The sequence below is a fragment of the Crotalus tigris genome, unplaced genomic scaffold (genome assembly GCF_016545835.1).
Source record: "Crotalus tigris isolate CLP2741 ecotype Arizona unplaced genomic scaffold, ASM1654583v1 scf7180000017736.1026742, whole genome shotgun sequence".
Taxonomy (NCBI): Eukaryota; Metazoa; Chordata; class Lepidosauria; order Squamata; family Viperidae; genus Crotalus; species Crotalus tigris.
In genome coordinates this window covers 96257-118021 of record NW_024096602.1, presented here as the reverse complement: position 1 = coordinate 118021, position 21765 = coordinate 96257, and the positions used below count along the sequence as shown (strand labels likewise).

The window sequence follows — 21765 nt, the reverse complement described above, 5'->3', positions numbered from 1 at the left end:
GAGTGAGCGGGACAGCACAAATGGGTCAAAACTCACTTTACAGCTGTCTTGTGGTTATAAATCAACGACTACCTGTATAGATTATATTGATAAATATATATAATTATTTCAAGGCTAACATAGATGCTCTGTCCTTGTCTTAATGGTAACTCTGATAGCCTAATGGATAAGTTAAATTTGCTTTGAGGCTTGCATTTACTTTGAAGAAAATCTGCTTTCACTGTCTGGCTTTTAACTTACTTGAAAGGTTTTCCTTTCTGCTTTGCCCTACCCATTGAGAATATCTTTGTTTTAGAACAACAACAAAAAAAACCAACTCTGGATCTGATTTTGAGTTTTTTTTTTCCAAAATCCATATTTTAAATCTCAACAAGGGCATTTATTTGCCCCTCTCTGAATTAACCTTCTCAGAGGCTATGAAAAATACAGGATTAGGTTACCAACCACTCAATTCCCAATTTGTTTTGAGCAGTTAGTTGTATATCTTGATTGTGTTCTCTCAACCACATTATTTGATTCTGAAAGTGAGGCATGTTGCTTTGGGTCTTGAGAGGGATGGAAATGCTGCAGTGAAGAATAGTGGTTAAAGCAGCCAGGAATTCTGAGAGTTGAAGTCCAGACCTCTTCAAGTGGCTAAGGTTGAAAAACACTGGATTAAAGTATTTGGATTAACAGTGGGGAGACTTGTGATCCATTCTATCCTCATCCCATCATCCTTTGCCAGCCCCATTTACCTGGCAGATTGGTTATGGAGAAAAATAAATCTTTACCGCACTTAGGCAGAAGGTCATACCTTATAAAAATTTTATCAAAATTATTTCTTGTTGGCCACTAAATTATATGACATATGTTTACAAGATAATTTTGACAAACAAGGTTTGTTTTTCTTAACCACAAGGGAGACTGGAGAAGAACCATGGTTTCTTCTGCCCTCCTTCATGTATTTCTGGTGAGGAGGGCAAGTCTCGGCTAAATAAATCAGTTGGAGGTCATTTGGCATCAAACAGGACATTTTTCGCAGTATTGTTTTCATTGCCATAGGCTTCTGTTGAATGACAGCTGAGAGAAACAGTCACATATCTGGTAAATCTCTCAGAAAAAAAGTCCAGAAAAGGAATCTCCACGGAGAAATAATCCTTCAAAGGTCAAAAGTTCCCTTTATATCATCGAAGAGATTTATAGCATCTCAAGTCAGGGAGAGCTGAAGTCAAGAGATTGAATTTGAGGATATAACATGCGTGGCAGCAGGTATCCAAATCCTGGGATGCTCTTAGATCTCAAAAAATCCTGTAGATATTGTAAATCAGCACATCGGGTTAAATCCTTTAGCCTTATTGCTCTTTTTCCCCCTTTAAATACATTTAGGGAGTTGTTTAAAAAGCAAAAAGGGCCATCATTTGAAGAAGGAAGAAGGATCCACCTTGATTGGTTTAGCAGTTAATTTTTGTGGATGTTGTTTATTTTGGCCACCTACCAATATGCAAAGGCTGGGAATAAAGTCTAATTTTGCGATAACTAGTTTTCTACAGGATTTTCTGAAAGGAAAATGCAAGTTACTAGTGTTCTGTTTGGAGTTGACCATATTTCTTCATTTGTGAAAAAGAGGCCTAGAACTGTTTGTTTTAAATACTGTGAAGTGTGCCTTTAATGATCACTGTAAACATTGGTTTGAAAACTGAAAAATGCACATATTTGTTTAAATCAAGATTTCCAAAAGCAGTGGTCTCATAGGCAAAATTCTACAGCTGACTTTTCATTTTCTTGGTAGATGCTCTTATTTGTACATCTTAATTTATTGCTATCTGTCACTCTGGGATGTCTGTTGACTGAATCTATAAAAAGTGATTAATATCAAGAATAATTCTAATGCATTCTAGAATGGCCCTTTTCAAAGACAGAAGTACGTCAAATAGAACTGCTGGCACCTGCATTGTTTAAATTTGTTCTCAGCTATTCTTTTACATAAAAAGGGATTGCTTTTGTTTTTTTAAGATTGTCATTGTGGGTCACCATTCTTAGATTTTTTTTTTTGTTTCTTCAAGTCAAAAAAGTCCCTGAAGTTTTCTTTGCAAGGTTTTTCAGAAATAGTATGCCATTGCCTGCTTCCTGGGGCTGAGAGAAGGTGACTGGCCCAAGGTCACCTACCTGGTTTCGTGCCTAAATGGTGCTTTTAACCATGCAAAACTGGCTTCCAACTTAGATTTAACAAACTGTTAAATATTGATGTGAAGCACTTTTTATTTCATTTATTTATCGAATTTAGATGGCTGCTCATCTCACAAAAAAGTAACTCTGGGCAACAACAGTTGAGTAAAACAACAAGCATATCAAAACAATCATTACAAAATATTTAAAATATTATCAAAACATAGACTATTATTAATAATTTAAAATATACAAACTGCACAGAGAGGTTGAATACATCAACCCCAGTGCGGCCGTCTAAGAATGTCTTTATATTATGCATAGGGAAACCTCTGCATTGCATTGCAGGATTTGTTAATTATATAGAAATGTGCTTTATGAAATATAATTCTGAAATTGTGAATGTCATTTGGTTCTTGCCATTTTCCGTGTGCCTTTCTTTTTTTCAGAGCTCCCTACGTAAACCATCGGGGAAATATACACTTCTGGAAGGTTTGTAAATGAAAATTTCAAACCTCACTAAATGGCTTGGCAACATTTGGGGGAGCCAAGTACAAAGTGAATCTGACATCTGCAAGTCTTACGCAAGGAGATTAGAATCCACTTTATTTATCCAGCAGTTAAGAAAACCAGAAAACACTTTCACTAAAGCTTTTGGTTCTCCACTTCTCTCTTTTTTTTTAAAAAAAAAAAAGAAGGAAAAGAAAAGGGCGATCTATTGTACTAATAAACAGCCCCCACTTGGAAAACTTGTGCCTGTTTGAATAAGCAAGAATTAAATAATTAAAATGAGAGATTAAGGCCGGGCAAATCCTTGAAAGGAAGGAAGGAGGGATGGGAATGAGTATGAAGCCTCTCTTTTCAAGTTGTTAAAGTAACCGCATCTTTTTCCAGACTCCCGATGATCACTCACATGAACCTGCTTCTGGCTGTCATGCTTTACCCAGATGGATACTCAGACGAGAAAGCTATGTGGCAGACATTTGACAACATGCCTCTTTTAAAAGAAATGTTTATTACAAATATTAGAAGGTGCCAACTCTGCACCGCAAGGTAGGAAGATCAATTCCTCTCCCCTGACTCAAATCTGATATCTTTTTTTTCCTGGGTTGCCTGGACACCCCAAAAGAGCGAGAAGCATCTCCACTGGAGTTTGATTGACAATTTCTGTGTTATAACAGGTCTGGGTGTTGCATCTGGCCTTGTTTCTTCCAACATGCCTGCAGGGCTATTTTGCTCTGCTGAGGAAAAAAGATGCAGATGCTTTAATGAGACGAAGAACAGTATTTTGTATGTTTGTATATTTTGCACACGTTTTGCACATTGGGAGGGATCTCTTTGAAGGGATTGCCATTATTCTTTTAGAGAGGTTTGAAGGATTCATAATGTGGGACGATCGCATCCAATTTTCCCGGACTAAAATCTCTAGTCCTATCCAGATGTTGCAGTGCAGTTCTCAGCTGAAAAAGCAAACATCGCCCTCCGCCATATTAAATTCACTTTAGAGAATAATGTCCCGCTCTTAAAGACCTAAGTGCTGAGTAATAACGAAAGGGGGAAAGTAGTTTTAAATTATTTTGTGCAGTGCAGGATTGGAATGAGACCCATAACAACCATGATAAATTTTCAGAGAATGTTCTGTAAGTGATTCCAACCAGGAAATTTATCAGAATATTGATAGCATCTGGCAGGGTTTTAATGCAGCCGGTGATTAAATGAGGCAATGGTTGCAAATTATCAAGCTTTGATCTAAGTTAAAAAATCTTGAACTGATCTTGATCTCTCTTTATTGTTGCAAGACTTTTTAAAAACCTATAATCTGGATTGTTCCCAAGAAATCAGAACAGAGGCAATATGCTTTCCCTTTTAGTTGAAAGGCAGAACTGCTCATATCCCACAACAAAATTGCTTTTTTTGTTGACTGATAATCCCATCCCTACATTTTACTATGTAAAGGCAATAATCCTTCTCTTGGGAGAGAAGCCTTTCAGAATATCTGTATTTCTAACCTGGTTGACATGTTGCATCGCAAAGTCAAAACTAAGTGTATTCACCTACCCAACCCAATAAGTCAATTATAATGCTCAGCAAATTAATATTAATGTAATCTTCATGCAGTCAGGCCTTGTCAGTCATGTGAAAACTTGACTGCCTAAATTCTTCTTCTGTAAACATGAAAATATTAAGAACTTGCCCGAACAGGTTTTCACTGTGAAAGATCTTAAGATCTTCCACAGCTAACACGTAACTGAAATCTTTCTATCATTGTCAAAACAAGCAGCTCTAACTTTGTGTATTTTTGGTTAAAATTAAAAGCATTGTGACAATCTGAAGCCTGGCTGAATCAATATGAAAAGCAAATAGGCTGTAATTTTACTTCCAAGATTCATTAGGAGTCTTGATGTATTTTTCAAGAGGCACTTCAAGTGTTTTTCAGGAGATATTTGTTCTTTAGAGGGAGGAGGAAGGGTTAATAACCTTGATGGACATATGCATATTCCATTTTTTTTTAAAAAAATGCAAGCAATGTGGAGAAAGGGATTTGGATCACACGATATATTCTCAAAATATGGAAGGAGTAAACTGAGAATAATGAACATACTCCATTATAACTGACCATGATGGTATGTTTTCGTATGGACCGAAGTGCTAAAATGCCTTCTAAAATCTCGTCCTCATTTTTAAGAATTCATTTTAGTATTATGATGCCTGGTTGGTTCACCTTATGAATTCAATTTACATATTTTAGGGGACCTTAAGAATGTTTGTGATGCTATTAGATCTTTTAGAAGAAGACGTGCAGATCCGCAATCAGGTTAACCTACAACTGTTTGGTGGCTGTCATTGCTTATAGTCTAGCTGTCAGTTGTCACATTTGTTGATGTGTGGAACAGCATTGTCCTGATGTCTCAAGTCACTGACAATTAGCCAGAACTAGAGGATGCTTCTGGCCTTGTGCTGGGCTTAGAAAAATAGTCTAGGGAAGAGAGAAACCACATTTTTTCCCCATTCTTTCATCTTGATCATGAGAAGGCAATCTGCTCAAGAGGAAATAAATAAGACAATTAAAGGGCATTTCATTTAGTATTACAGGCTCATTTATAATCACACCCCAATATCTGTCTTTGAATTTTCTTCTGTTTCTTGGATTCAAGTTTTTGTCTCTCCCTAAAATTCTATGAATATAGCAAAACGTAGCAAAGTTGTAGTAATTTCTATACGGCCACAGACCAGCATTGAAATAAAGTTCTTACTAAAGTTGGATTTAAATTTAAACATTTAAATATCATAAAATGCTATCATATTTAAGTATAAATACCTGTAATAGACTAGCAGTGAATAAATCAATTGGAAAGTTTTTCTTAAGGTTTCTTGGCTTCTACTCTATTCATGGCGATCTAGACAAATTTGTGGTGTTTGACATGCTGTCTATTTAATTCTGTTCTTCTAGGGAGATGATGTTGTTTGAAGGAAGCATTGTGTAGCAGAACAAAATTATTGCTGGCAGAGGGCTATTTTATCACTCTTTGTCATGGTATGAAAATAACATAACCAAAAGAAATCTGTATTTGATTTGGAAATGAATCTATAATCGAGACACTTGAATATTACAAAACAAAGCAAAATTCCTTGTACGGAGCACTGCGTCTATGTTCAGTAAAGATTGCTTGAAGGTTTATCAAATTATACATTTCCAAAGTCAAAGGGTAAACCTAGAATTTCAAAAAACATATGATTTGCTTAGAAAAACATGAAAATGAAGCAGAAATATGCAATAACCATGTATACATCTTTTAAGTACGACATTGTAAATAGTTGTCCTTTAAGGGGGAACTATGTGCCTATTTCTTCAAAGGCAGTTGGAATGCTTTCCCTTGGTGATAGTTTTTTTTTTAAAAAAAACCCTTATAATCTTTTTCTTTGATGCCATCAACAAGGGATTTCATTGGTTACTTTTCTGTAAGTTGTTTATGTTTGCCCTTCAGTTTCACAAATACAAAAAGGCTCCCCTACCTTTTTGGAGGTGGAAAGAGGTATTTTTACATTTTTCCCCGGTATTATAAAACATTACGTGCCTCTGTAATTATATTAGCTTTTTTTTTTTAAAAAAATAAAGCCTTCATCGCTCCTAAGTTTGTTTGATGTCCTTTCCCTACTGACTCTGGGGTTTCCCCCCCCCCTTGTTTCCCCTTTACATTAATGCAAAGAGACAGTTGAGTAAATGCACAATGAACTTCAAAACCTAGTAATTGTTTTTCAGAAAGAATGAAACTTGCGAATTAGATATGGATTGTAAAAGAACACCAGAGCTGATTAGCGTGTGTTAGGCTGGCCCGCTGGCCCATTCTGACACCTGTCTGCCAGCTTTCTCGGCAAATTCTATGGCTGATCCCTCTATAGTGCCAGTCAGACGGCAGCCAGCGAGACCTTGTGGGTGGGAATTAAAAAGATTCCCAGTGAACCTCGTCAGGCTTAGAAATTCATGGAACTTGACATAAAAGGCAATGTTAAACAAAGATGAGTTGAATCCATTTACATGAAAACTCTTTAAATTATCTGTGTTTAATTTTTTAAATTTATCTTTATTTTTAAAGGAGGCGGGCAGGCTGGAATTGGGAGAATGTTTAAGGAGGCTCCTTCCTTCGTAAGCTGTGTGGATAATAAGCTTTTCAGAAACTGAGGGTGAGCCAACTGTAGGAGGAGGAGAGGAAAAATAAATATTGCTTTCCTTCCCAGTCTACTTTCTAAAGAAATATCCCTTTTGTCCTAAACCTTCTGGTGTTATCTTGTTTATGGCACACGGTCCCTATTTGTGCTTATTCATCATGCTTACACAAGTCTCTTAATTACTCCCAATGTAGCTGCTCTATCTTGAACTACGAAACTGACCTTTCACTTTTTATTCCTGGAAATCATTAATCATACACGATCAATGACAATGAGACAGAAGAGGGATCACTCGCATTCAGACTCCGCTCACTAGGCCTGCAAAGACCAGGGTCCCTCCACTCCTAGTAGTCAGATGCATCTTAATTAATGATGTGTGAATCCATGTAGGGGGTTATTAAGTTACTGCAGTGGTGGTTTGCAGTGCTTGAGAGTTGTGCTGATTTGCAAACTCCCAGAAATCATGGATACGTTCCCATCTGTGAAGATGGTGGCACTGGGATTCCATGTTCTCATCCCTGATCCTGCTTTCACACAAGTCCTGTTTGTTTTAGGGCAATAATCCTCGTTTCTCCTTTCTGTGGCGACCTCTACAGTAAATTCGTCTCCACGTTCATTTCACAAATCCCCTTCGCCTTCCTGAATGATTGATGATGTAAGCAGATAAAGATTAAAAACTGTAACGACAGACATTTAAAACCAGCAACTTCAGCAAGACTTGGGACAAAGAAAGAAAGAAAGAAAGAGTAAGAGAAAGAAAAAGAAAGAAAGAAAGAAAGAAAGAAAGAAAGAAAGAAAGAAAGAAATTAAATTAATAGAAACCCTAAGACAGGGGTAGGCAACCTTGGATCTTTTATGACTCGTGGACTTCAACTCCGAAAATTCCTGAACCAGCACAGCTGGCTCAGGAATTCTGGGAGTTGAAGTCCACGAGTCATAAAAAAGCCAAGGTTGCCTACCCCTGTCCTAAGACAAGGGTGTCAAACTGCTGGCCCGTGGGCCGGACGTGTCACTTGGAAGCTGCTCCCACCCCATTGCCAGCAATGGCAAAACTGGCCCGATACATTGTGCGATGTCATGTGATGTCACGAGTTTGACATGCCTAATATAGGTGTTAATTCTGCTTGAGTCCTCACTGTTTCCTAGCACCAACATCAAAACAGAATAAATGAATAATAAAATAAAAGAGTTGGAAGGGACTTTGGAGGTCTTCTAGTCCAGCCCCCTGCTCAAGCAGAAGACCCTATACCATTTCAGACAGGTGGCTGCCAAGTCTCTTCTTAAAAACCTCCAGTGATGGAGCACCCATAGCTTCTGAAGGCAACTTCTGTTCCTCTGGTTCATTGTCCTCACTGTTAGGAAGTTTCTCCTTAGTTCCAGGTTGCTTCTCTCCTTGATTAGTTTCCACCCGTTTTTTCTTATCCTGCCTTCTGGTGCTTTGGAAAACAGGCTGACCTCCTCTTCTTTGTGGCAGCCCCTCATATACTGGAACACTATAATCACATCGCCCCTAGTCAGAAACACTGCTATTTCTTAGATGGGTGAGGGACCATTTTATTAAACAATTAATATGGCGTAATATTTTCAGGACGAAGAGAGGCAGTGTTATCTTTGCCATCACGATTTTCTCCACGTTATGTGGAAGATAACAACCCCATAGGGAAACTCTGCAGGCCTAGGCCGATGCTCCTTTTCTCACCGTTTTTACAAAATCAATCCCACTCTTTGCTCCAAGAGCAGAGAATGTCCGAAATGCATCCCCTTTCATTTTATCGTGAAACCGAACTGTGCCTCAAATGGCCAAAGAGGAGATCAAATGTCAACCGTCCTTGCTCGTAGGACTTGAATGTTCACATCCCACGTCTGGCCTGGAGAATTTAGAGCCGAATTATTCTGAGGATTATCGGGAACATTCATCTGTCCTTCACAATATGTCTGATGCTTAAGCTAAGCCTTAACAGATGATAATTTCAGTACTGTCACTTTTGTCACTGTGCTTACTCATCAGCTGCACCTTGCAACATCTCCAGAATAACGAAGTACTGATCACTTTCAAACTTGGCTTTAACCTTGAGAGATATTATTCCTTGTTACGAATCAGTATATTTTTAGGGGCTTTTAAAGTAGGTGATTTGATGTTTTCTATTACAGAGCATTGACAGACGGCATTAAAGGAAAATGGTAGCTATATATTTTTATGATTGGCAGTGTGGTTCCCTTCCTTATACACTTCATCAAACACTGATCTGCATAAATTATGGTAATTAAATGAAGAAGAGTTGACGACAATCTTACTCTCCTAGGTTTCTTGACAACAGTAAAAGCAGATGAAAAAAAATCCCATTGATTATTTAAATAAAAATATATCGGCTTTATGGTCATTAATTGGTGAGACAGGATGGGGAAAGGCTTAGCTATTGACAAAATGCTAATTTATATTGTCCAGTCTGACAGTGTCAATGATTAAAAGGGAACATTTATAGCATAATTTTGTGGACACCAACGTATCCACAAAACCTTCCATTGCACATTTCCCCAAATCTAGTTAGCTCCAACAAGGGGCTAACTAGAGTGGGTAGATATTTCAGTCTGTGATTTATTTAAGAAAACAACAACAAAAGTCTTAAACTCACAAAGCACACTCTCTCACATACAAAAAATATTTAACATACTCATATATGAATGAAGTCTCCCAATAATTGTACTTTTTTCAGGAGAGGGCAATATTAATTATTTCATTCTATAAAATGTTATATCTGGGATAGGAAGCTAAGCAGGCTTAGCCCTGGTTAGTATTTGGATGGGAGACTTCCAATCAGTGTGAAAACTGTAGCTTGGACCGGAATTTTTTTTTTAAAAAAAAAATAATGGAAGAAAATGATAGCTTTTCACCTATATTTCTGTCAAGAAAACAGAGTATTCATAAAGTTGCAAGCACTTTACTTTATAGTGTAGGTACCACTGGACCTGCAGCACTTTATTGTAAAGAGCCAGTTGGCTCTAGTGATTAAGGCACCAGCTGATCAGAAACCAGGTGATTGTGAGTTCTAGTCCAGCCTTGTCTATGAAATCCAGCTGGGTGACTTTGGGCCAGTTATTGTCTTTCAGCCCAACCCACCTCACAGGATTGCTGTTATGGGGAAAGTAGAAGGAGGAAGGCATAGTATTAATTAGGTATGCCACCATGAGCTATTTATAAAAACAACAAATTAAATAAAATAAATAGATATCCAAACTCAATAATCAAATATTATATTATTCTACTAGCCCTCCTCCCCGAAGGAATATCGAAAATGGGCATAGGGATCATTGATGGCACAACGTTCCAGAGAAGCAGAAGCTCCATTATGAAATAATGTCTGGAATTTTGCAAAGAGCCCGAAGCAGCTGAAGGACTTTAACCATAAACCAGAATCAATGAAGAGGACTAGAAACTTTTGGGGTCCCGGTGCTTATGGATAATTCTGAAATCTAGGCTCTCGTTTGTAATAGACCAGCAAATTCACTTTGCTTATTTCCTTTTGGAATTGATGATGGAGACCTTCAAACTCTTTCGTTTTGCTGCTATTAATAATCTCGGTTCCATTTTTTCAGAAATACAGATTCTTCATTTGATTAGGGCAAGACACAAAAGATTCATCAGAAGACTTGCAAATTCCATTCTAAACCATTTTATGTCGATCGTGGGGGAGGTTTTTGGTTTCATTTTTGCATTCTCGTTATTTTCAGAAAGGAAGAAAAAATGCCGTAAACTTTGTTACAGGAATTGATTCCAACTCAGGGGCAGAAGAAACGGAAGATCTAAATTTCTTAGAAATGAGGCAGCGCTACTATTCTTTTTCTTAAACCTTGGACAGTATTTTTCAAGAAGCTCATTTATTCTTGGAGGAAAACCCACAACGTTTGTTTTTTCTCCTTTTGAATGCATACGTGCAGCTAACTGGACAACCTCTATAGCTTTGTCAAGAAGGTATAACAAAGTAAAAAAATTATTTTAAATTTTACTTTCATACTCCTTTCATACATTTCTTACACAAATTCAGGAAATAGCTGTGCAATTTGCCTTAGCCCAGCATCCTCGTAAGATTTACTGAATTTTCCCCAGCCTTAGCGTGTTAAGACCCAGAAGATATAGAAGGATGCTTCAGATAGTTGACGGGACACTCCGAATACTTCACAAAACACGGGAACTTGTCTTTGCTTAGTGGTCTGGTCATTGCAAGGATTTTAACGTGAACACCCTCTTTGCACCTTTACATCTCAGTGCCCAGGCACAAAAGCCAGACACGCTCCAGTTTTCCTTCTTCTCCATCTGCTTATCAAATGCAGACGGAAAAGCTCTCCAGATTGACTGTTGTGTTAATTGCAGCAACACCGAGTAGCATATCCAGGCACTGATAATTATTTAAAGAATTAAACAGTGCCTGCCACTGAAGGCAGGGAGAAAGGACATAATATACCTTTGCAGACTTGTCCCTTATATTTGACAATTTCACCTTGAGCTTTTCTATCAATATACCCCAAACAGACATAAATTGCAATTATCCCGATTTCTTTTTTTTTTCTTTTTTTTAAATAGCCAAATAAGAGTAATTGAGACTGAGAATGATCATAGCAAACTGTTAGGTATTTCTTTTAAGAACTCCTGAATACTTGGAAGACATAATCTGGATCCACAATTTTGTCCTCAGTGGGTTGGTAAGATCAAGAGTGGGTTTTCCCCCCCAACTTGGCTACTTTAAGCTGTGTAGACTTCAACTCCCAGAATTCTCCACTCAGCATGAGAGCTAGGGAATTCTGGAAATTGAAGTCCACACCGCTTAAAGGTGCCAATTGGACAACACTGATGTAGAGTTTTTCTGTTTATAAGTTTTGAAAAAAAAAAAAAAAACCACTTGATTTCAGACCTGGGTGCATCTAGTCTTTAATCTTTGCTGGGAAAACACAGATAGTCTCCTGGTTTCTTTGTTTAACTTCAATTAGCTTGTCACCCACTAAGCTCACAACTTCCACAGTGTGCAGCTATCTCTTCCGGTTGTTCAACAACACTCATACATCACACCGGGCCCTATTTAGGATTATTTTCAGAGTTATCAAACCACCAGCTGTTTCCCTGTTCACCAGGGCACAGGTTTTACAATATCTTCAAATTTTATCTGTTTCACGTGATTGGAAGAACGTGCATTTATCCAGTCAATGGGAAGGTAATTGAATCAGCCGTTGCTACAATTTTTCTTCTTCTTCAGATTTTTTCTCAGTTCCTTTTCTTGTAAGATCATCCTGAGTGTTTTGATTAGGGAGACAATCATGCTACAGTGTGCTGTCAGATCTTACCTCGGGAGTGACTCTACTCTTACCAGGAGTGGCGCAACTACAGATTAGAACGCAGCAGTGATTTTATTTAGGGAAGATAAAGTTGCCAACCAAATGCTACTTTGCAATATAATGGTTAATACAGACTTCACTTATAAAATAAACAGCGCCTTTGAGTTCCTTGGCAAGAATAAGGAAAACATTCCTTAAGATAAGTGTTTCTTTGAGGGCACCATGCCAATTCCTACATATTGTTCTTACAGTTCGTAGCTGCTTTGGCTCTTAAGGTGACATCTGTGGTGACAATTTCCAAATTGAAGTTCTGCACTGTAGCAGCTGGCAGTATAAATTCTGGCTTAACGTCCACTAAGTAGCTTTTGAAGACATCCACAAATTCTGAGTGTGTTGGGATCTTCTTGTCTAGCGTCTTCTCCCAGTGTCCCAAACTGCTGCTATGTAATGACTCCCAAGGACGCTTCCCCAGATACCTCTCCAGATGTCAGCTTGGAGGAGGATGAACCAGTTCCAGACACATCAGGAGGGCAGTTGGTCAATGGCTCCGAGCAGCCGTCCAGAGGGATTTGGCTGAAGCACAGCTGCAGCAGGACAGCCCTGAGGCTTCAGGTGGGGAAAGCAGGAAGCTGCCTCTGGTCAGTGATGAGGAAGAGGAACTGCCAGTTGCACCTGATCTGAGAACACGTAGGGCAAAGAAAAGGCAGGAGCAGAAGAAGTCAGCCAGATTACTTGTGAGGAGGCAGGCTCACCCTTCTTGATGGGCTGCACCAGAAGCTGGCTATTTAGCACAGCAGACAGATGGAGATGATACTGGGAACAATGTGTTTGTTTCCTTGCTGTATATTCTTGCCTTAAACTTTGGATTGTGTCTCTTCTGCTGTTGCCCTTGCCTTTGTCTTGGAACTTGCTTTTGCCTAGTGGACTGGACTCATGTTTAGAAAACAGATTATAAGGACATCTTGTATAAAAGTCTCTACACAAGAGAAATTAAATGCCACATGGAACTTAAAAGAGAGGAATTGTGGTGTATATAGTGACTTTATGGTGAACAGATTTGATCCAAAGATATTTTCAAAGAATTTGAAAATCAAGCATTATACCTACTACAGGGCAGCCTCAAAGAAAAAAATGAACATGGGTTAATGATGGCTTGACTCCTGAATGAAAGTGGATAAAATGATTTGGGAGCACAAATCTCCAGTATTGAAGCATTCACAACCTCTGGAGACAAAGTTGTTCCACTGATTAATTGTTCTAACTGTCAGAAAATTTCTTAGTTCCAGGTTGCTTCTCTCCTTGATGAGTTTCCATCCATTGCTTCTTGTCCTGCCCTCAGGCACTTTGGAGAATAGTTTGACTCCCTCTTCTTTGTGGCAACCCATGAGATATTGGAAGACTGCTATCATGTCCCCCCTTGTCCTTCTCTTCATTAAACTAGACATACCCAATTCCAGCAACCGTTCCTTATATGTTTTAGCCTCCAGTCCCCTGATCATCTTTGTTGTTCTTCTCTTCACTCTTTCCAGAATCTCAACATCTTTTTTACATCTTGGTGACCAAAACCATGTTATGACTCTCCCAACAAATAAAGTTAAGGTCCTACAAAAGCTGATGCAGTCCTTAAAATATGGTTTGTCTTCTAGTTAAAATCTTCCAAGAAAGTTGCGTCTTGCATTGGTGGAGATAATCCTTTTAACTCTACACTCTTTGTTTGCAGGGTTTCTCCCTTTCTTAGCTGCTCCTAATTCAGGATCAGCTGGGCAGCAGACCAAATGTCCAGGTTGGCCAGCAGCTCCATAGGCTGTAAACTGAGCAGCCGAAGTTGCTCACCTGGGATTTAAGAATGAAAGTCTATTGTATGCTCTGCCTCAACGGGCAGACCAGGTGCCTGGATAATAATTTCCCATCTACAAGTGAATGATTCAATCCCTTCCTTGTCATTAATTAATACACCGTTAGGAGGAAGGTTAAGGCTAAGATTTCCACATCTCATATTTTCCCCCAAGGAACAAAAGATTTAAAAAATATTAGGCAGCTCTGCAAGTACTTTTCAAAATCCAAATTCTCAGGGACAGTTATGCGCTCTGTAATCTGGGCATAATAACAATAAACTTTGTATGTGTTAATAAGGTCGCTTTTAAACATTTCTAAACTCATGGGAAGAAAACCACTCTTGGAGTTATGGGATAAGATTCCCAAAGAACAGGAATTATTACCATTACTATTACATTACTATTACTATTACATTTCAACCCTGAGCTACAAATAACCCTTTTCTATTGGAACATAGTAGGTTTTCTGCTGCTGAGTGTTAATTGTGGATCTTGATATTCCAAAATCATAAAGCATTTATGCATTTTTTAAATAAATGGCTGCAATCATGATGAGAACTATAATCTACCTCAAACCCTACCTGGCATGTATCTGTCTACTGTACTGACAATTTATCTGTATTACTTCAGGGCTGAATCCTTTCCTCTTCATCTTCTTTTTATGAAGTCATTTGATTTTTTTTTTAAAAAAATATTTATATAAGTAATAGCAGACTTTGGCAACTGGTTGTGTAACAGACTTGCTGTCTGTTTGCTGTTCGTTTGTTTTGTTCTTGTTAGAGTCATCAAAATGTTGACAGCTGCATAACTCATTTTAAAGTATTCATACCCTGACAGATATTACGGATATTTGTCATTTTACTTACAGTAAGTGACAGCTAAATTAGCTTTATGCTGTGTGGGAGGATATTTCAAATGCAGAGTGCCTGGTCATATTTGGTTTGAATTTCTCCAGCGTGTAGTAGTAGTTATTAAGTAGCAGGTTGCATAGGACTAAGGAGAAAGTAAAGAGAGACCACCTTCATCTTTCACGCTATGGCCTTCTTCTGATGTAGGTAGACTAGATCCTCCTGCCTTGATTAGTGATATTCCCAAATGAAGCTAGGATGGAGAAGAAGAAAGGGAGAAATAAACTTGCCTTCAACAGTAAGTTAAGAAATGTAAACAAATCTGCCTCATCAAACAAGGAGTAACGGATGGAAGCTAATCAAGGAGAGATCCAATCTAGAATTAAGAAGAAATTTTCTGACAGTGGAACAACTTCCCTTCAGAAGTTGTGGGTTGATTCATCACTGGAGGTTTTTAAGAAGAGATTGGACAGCCATTTGTCTGGAATAGGATAGAGTCTAGAACGTTGGACTAGAAGATCTCCAAGGTCTCTTCCAACACTGTTATTCTGTAAACCAACTCTATGGAAATTTCCTATTTTGAGTATTGTAAATATTTTAAGTTTCTTTGTCTCATCCAAGCTATACTCTGCGGTCCTGGTGATTGCTTAGCAGATTAAGATAAAATCGAAATACAGCCAAGAAAACATATTTATCCATATTTCAACTTTTGAAGCTTGAAAGTTGTGTGCACAACCATATCAGTTTGAGAGCTGTTTTTGAATAGCCTCTTGTGAAAAACTTCAAAAAGTAGAGATGATCAAGGCTAAAGCTACGCCGTATTTAAAATAAATAATAAAATACAGTAAATTATTCCAAGCTGCACCACCAATCTGAAGCAACCTCTGAATATAGTTGAACAATCATTTACTTCGGTCTGCCGCCCTTGTCTCGCAAAAGACAGTTTTGCTCCCCGTTGTTTTCCGTGTATTGCTTCTTATCTCCTTCTCCAAAAACAATTAAGTTTTCAATGATGCAGCCTTAATTGGAAATGAACCACTTTAGGATGCTTAAATACTTTCAGCTTTACAAAATGTAGCTTATGTGCCAATACATAGAAGGATTAATTCTGTTGATAGAGAGCCACGTTATTAAGGGAAAATGTTGTGTATCTGTGTGAGGTCCATGTGGAATTTGGGGGGAAGCAAACATGAAAATGTGTTCTGTTTTTAATTTCCGTAGGATGTTAAGGGCAGTTTTTGAATGTTCACATGGTTAAATCCTCAAGGATGTAATGGAACAGTCAGGAGCAAAGCAGTTACTTTATTGTTGATCACCTAGATTACAAGAATCTCACCAGACTGACTGCATTCCCTTGGAAACTAGCAAATAAAGCTTATTAAATATAGCTTGTTAAAACTGTAATGTGCTTGAACGCACAACTCGGTTGTGAGTTGGAGGTTTACCAGGCCTCAGGAACTGGTAGAAATGTAACATATTGTAGCCATGAAACTGGACTGTCTTCAGGTTAGACAGAAATATAGTTTAATTCTTGTGCAAAATAATAATAGCACCCATTCAGATTTTATATCCTATTTTGACTCTTGAGCACTATTGATTGTGTAGTCATAAAACACACTAAAGAAGCGCTCACAAAATATTTGGTATATGGATGAATATTATTTGGAACTAGAAGACCATGATGCAAAGGTTATTTTGCCGTGGAGTGTTGTATTTTTTTTTTTAAATAATGTTTTCCCAGCAAATTTGGCAAAAACAGAGCTCAGTATTTATATAGTGGTTTTCTAGAAATTATTATCATACTTCATGGGAATAAGCACGGTTCAGAGCAGCAGCTCTTCATATGGCATTGATTCTTGAATTTTCTGCAGTCAGATCATGCAGATTGTACAAAGTTCATATTACAATAATCATGTGGAATTGTTGACTTATCTAAATTAAGGATCATTCAAACCTCCCAAAGTGTTTGTGAGAAATTTTTCCTCCTCGTATATCAGTCCATGTATATCTCTCTGTATATCTCAAGTCATAGAATCATAAAATTATAGAACCATAGGGCTGGAAGGGACTTTGGGGGTCTTCTAGTCCAACTGCCTGCCCAAGGCAGGAGTCTGCCTATCATCCCAGACAAATGCCTGTCCGTATTTTCTTTAAAAAACCCCACCAATGGAGCACCCACAATTCCTGGAGGCAGGCTCTTCCATTGATTAATTGTTCTCATTGTCAGGAAATTCCTCCGTATTTCCAGGTTGGGTCTTCCTCTGAGGAGCTTCCACTTGTGGTTTCCTGTCCTGCCCTTAGGTGCTTTGGAGAATAAAGTTGACTCCCTTCTCTCTGACAGCCCCTCAATTACTAGAAGACAGCTATAAAATCACCCAAAGTTCTCCTCTTTGTTTAGACTAGACATATCTAGTTCCTACAATCTTTCCTTACACGGCTTAGCCTCCAGACCCTTTAGAATAGAATAGAATAGAATAGAATAGAATAGAATAGAATAGAACAGAATGTAGAATAGAATATAGAATAGAATATAGAATATAATATAATATATAATATAAAATAGAATATATAATATAATATAATATAATATAATATAATATAATAAAATAAAGAATATAATATAATGATACGATACGATACTATAATATAATATAATAATATAATATAATACAATATAATATTAATATAATAACATAACATAACATAACACATAATATAATATAATATAGAATAGAAATAGAAATAATAGAAATAGAAATAGGGATGGGATAGGGATGGGATAGGAATAAGAATAGAAGAAGAGAGTTGGAAGGGACCTTGGAGGTCTTCTAGTCCAACCTCCTGCTCAAGCAGGAAACCCTATACCATTTCAGACAAGTGGCTGTCCAGTCTCTTCTTAAAATCTTCCAATGTTGGATCATCCACAACCTCTGGAGGCAGGTTGTTCCACTGGTTAATTGTTCTCACTGTCAGGAAGTTTCTCCTTAGTTCTAGGTTGCTTCTCTGCTTGATGAGTTTCCATCTGTTGCTTCTTCTCCTGCCTTCTGGTGCTCTGGAGAACAGCATGACTCCCTTTATCAGCAAAAGCATTGGTGATGACTGGAAAAACTGTTCTACATCTAGTTTCAGAATCAAAGTGTTTTTTCCCTTGAAGACCCATACTCTTAAGTATGCAACAGATACACTGAGGTTTGTTTCCCAGAGATTTTAAAACAGAAACAAGAAGAGGGGGGTCAAGTTATTTTCCAAAGCATCTGAAGGCAGGACAAGAAACAACGGATGGAAACAGATCAAGGAGAGAAGCAACCTGGAATTAAGGAGAAACTTCCTAGCAGTGAGGACAATTAATCAGTGGAACAACCTGCTTCCAGACATTGTGGATGCTTCATCACTGGAGGTTTTTAAGAAGAGACTGGACAGCCACTTGTCTGACATGGTAGAGAGTCTCCTGCTTGAGCAGGGGGTTGGACTAGAAGACCTCCAAGGTCCCTTCCAGTTCTATTCTGATTGAATTTGAAGATGTGTCCTATACCAGTTCAAGGATTCTTGTATGCGTCTAACTATTTTGACCAAAAAACACTTTTATCGATACAGGCGCTACAGAATATTTTCAGATGTATATAACAAGAAATGTTACGGGTGTCTTGATGGCCACAGATGTATTGTGAGAAAGCTTTCATGAGCAGGAGGTGGTTTTGCTGCAGTGAATTAATCTCTCTATGAAATATTTACAAACTTTTCAGGTGAGACACCACAAATCATTAATCATTTCTGAAATTATAAATTAGGCCTGTTAGTAACACGTACAGTGTGGTGTCAGAAAAAAAATATATATGGTTCTCTGCCTTAGATATTCAGGTTCTCAGCAGGAGCAATGCCCCTCTGTGGGCATCTCTTAAATAACCTCCAGAGCATCCTAAGCAATATATATTTAAACCAGCATCCCTCCTTATAATGCTTTCCATATGTAACTCGGTTGGTCACAGTAAAGTTTGTACAAGGCAAAGAAGATTAAAGGTGTTAAGCTAAATAATGAGATTGCGGGATATCAATGGAGGCACAGATTTGGGGAAAAGATATCAAACCCTTCCCAGACCTGCTGACTCCAGTTGATAATTTAAAGGGCCTCGGCTATTAATGCCAACTGGAGGGCGGAAGTAAAGTAAAATAAAGTAGTAAAGTAACCTAACGTAAAGTAACGTAAAGTAACGTAAAGTAACGTAACGTAAAGTAAAGTAAAGTAAAGTAAAGTAAAAGTTTATAAAGCCTTCCAGTCCCAGCCCAGTCCAACACAGTTGAGATGCTTTGCTTCAAAAACATTAGAAGCTTGAATTGGACCATGATACATATGCTTAAAATGTAACCTTCGGAGGTCCATTTGGAGCCAAAATAGAATCAAGGAAGCAAATTGAGAATCCAAATCTAGAATTGGAAGTCTAGATATGTGGGAATGCTTCAATGGTAGGTCAAATGAAGAGGCTACAGTTCTCCAGGGCCGGTAACATGCCAAAAACTTGGTTATATTTGCAATTTGTTATTTCTAGCCTGAAGTTCTTTTTTCCTAGGCAGAACATTCTAGCAATTCTTCCATTCTTGTAGTTCTAAAAGAAAACAATACCCAACTATTTTCAAGAAATCGTTTGGCACTGAGCATATCTCTCCATTCCCTTTTACAGACTGAAATCTAGAGTTTTTTTTCCTTGCTCAGTTGGGACAGGACGACCAAGTGTGTTTCCTTCCTTCTTGTCAGTTGCTTTCAGAGGATGTGGTGGCATCTGCTGATGCTCCTTCGAAGAGGACTCACCGGCCCCATTTATGACAAGATGAATATGTGAAAAAAAAAAGGGGGGGGGGAAATGTAAATGTTATAGATTTTACTCTGCGCAGTCAGTAAGTACAAAAGCAACAAGCTGTAATGGCAACCATTTATACTTCACGAGTAAAATTGCTTTAGAACAGTTCTCTTATACAAATTGGTATTGTATGAAGTGTTTAGAGAATGTAATGTTCCCAAGCAAGGGAGCGGCTGATTTATATATCACAGGTGGCTTTATCTGCCTTTGAAACAGTATGCATTGGAAGGAATTAAATGAACATCCAACTCCTACCTTTTTCCTCTTTTTTTTTTTTTTTTGTCTTTTCAGATTCTTATTGTTTGAATTGCTTTGTTCTGTTCGGAGGGGAGCGTATTTTTAGCCCTTCATTGGAACAGCTGTGCGTGCATTTCATTTCTTCTACTTATTATTTCTTTTTTCCCCAGACCTTCTTGTAACTGTAATCTTCATTGTTGAACCTGAGAATATTCAGAACTGGCTGAATAAAAGCTTGCCCAATGAGTATATGTCAGTGGCTCCACGTCAACCAGAAAGGAAGCTTCAAATAGTTCCTTTCAGAGCTCTGTGCTGTTCTGTATATTTAGATACGACTTGGCTAATGGGTTAGGATAATGTTTTCTAACCTCAGCAACTTTAAGAGATGTAAACTTCAATTTCCAGAATCTTCCAGCCCACATCAATCCTGGAAATTGGTCCACATGTCTTAAAGTTCCTGAGGCCTAGGAAATAGGGTGATCAAATCTGAGTTGATGTCTAGATAGAGGGTTGTGAAACCCCAGCCTGGCTGAGGAATTCTGGGAGTTGGAGTCCACAAGTCTTAAAGTCGCCAAGTTTGAAGACCCCTGCTCTAGTTGATGTCCACAGTTCCTTCTCATCCTTTCATTCTTTGATTCTGTGATTCATCCTTGCAGACAACTTATCTCCTGTTGTGTGATAGTGAGATGGTTAATCTAAACCATTTTTTTCTCACTCATAGCAACTTTAAGATGGTCAACCTTTCATGGAGCTTCTGCTGGTTTCATATTGCTGTGCATTATTTCAATGCTGTATGTGGAATTCAGCCCAAAAAATGAGGGGAAACTGGATCCATTAGAAATATTGTAATCCCTAATGCAGGGGTCTTCAAATTTGGCCCTTTTATGACTTGGGGACTTCAACTCCCAGAATTCCTCAGCCAGGCACCCTAGCTGAGGAATTCTGAGAATTGAAGTCCACAAGTCATAAAAGGACCAAGTTTGAAGACCCCTGCCCTAATGTATGTCACATTGAAGTCTGTATCAGGCTTTGCATGATCCCTTAATGGCCACCATCCCAAAGAAGGCCAAGCCAGGATCCAGGTGGATTCTTCTCTTAATTATTCTTCCATGTCCCAGTTCAGTCAAAACAGAGCTGGAAGGGACCTTGGAAGTCTTCTTGTCCAAATCCCTGCCCAAGCAGGAGACCCTATACCATTTCAGACAAGTGACTGTCCAGTGATGAAGCACCCAAGACCTCTGAAGGCAAGCTGTTCCACTGGATAATTGTCTTCACTGTTATGAAGTTTCTACTTAGTTCCAGGTTGCTTCTCTCCTTGATTAGCTTCCATCCATGGTTTCTTGTCTTGCCTTCTGGTGCTTTGGAGAATAGGCTGACCCCCTCTTCTTTGTGGCAGCCCCTCAAATACTGGAATTCTGCTATCATGTTTCCCCCAGTCCTTCTTTTCTCTAGACTGGCCATACCCACTTCCTGCAACCATTCTTCATATGTTTTAGTCTCCAGACCTTTAATCGTCTTAATTGTTCTTCTTTTTCCAAAGTCAACAATAGAAACTAGGAGAACAGGGCCATGGTGTTCAGAATTCTGGAGAACGTTGAGATTTCATAAGGTTGTATGTATGAACAGAGATGGGAGTTACAAAAGAGAAAATGGGAATGTGTCAGCCGTAGCCCCCTCACCCTTTCTAACAGTCAAATCAGCTAAATGTTTGTGGCATGCTGCTCAGCCAAGGTGTTTGACCGCCACCGTCGACCCTTTAATGGAAATCCACTTTGAGGCAACTGGAGCTAGGCCATACTAGCCCACCAGCAGGTTTTTCCTCCATGCTTGGTGAAATTCGTTAATTTAATGCGG

General features: G+C 38.4%; 1 protein-coding gene across 6 annotated transcripts in view; it reads left to right on the top strand.

Annotated features, from left to right (window-relative positions):
- Positions 1-21765, top strand: part of LRMDA (leucine rich melanocyte differentiation associated) — a 172125-nt gene that overhangs the window by 97489 nt on the left and 52871 nt on the right. For all 6 annotated transcript variants that reach the window (XR_005556273.1, XR_005556274.1, XM_039339609.1 and 3 more), the window contains exon 3: positions 3040-3198. Coding sequence is in view for 4 of the 6 variants with exons in the window: in XM_039339609.1 (XP_039195543.1) it covers positions 3040-3198 (159 nt within the window). In the remaining 2 variants the exon portion in view is untranslated. The remainder of the gene's footprint in view (positions 1-3039; positions 3199-21765) is intronic.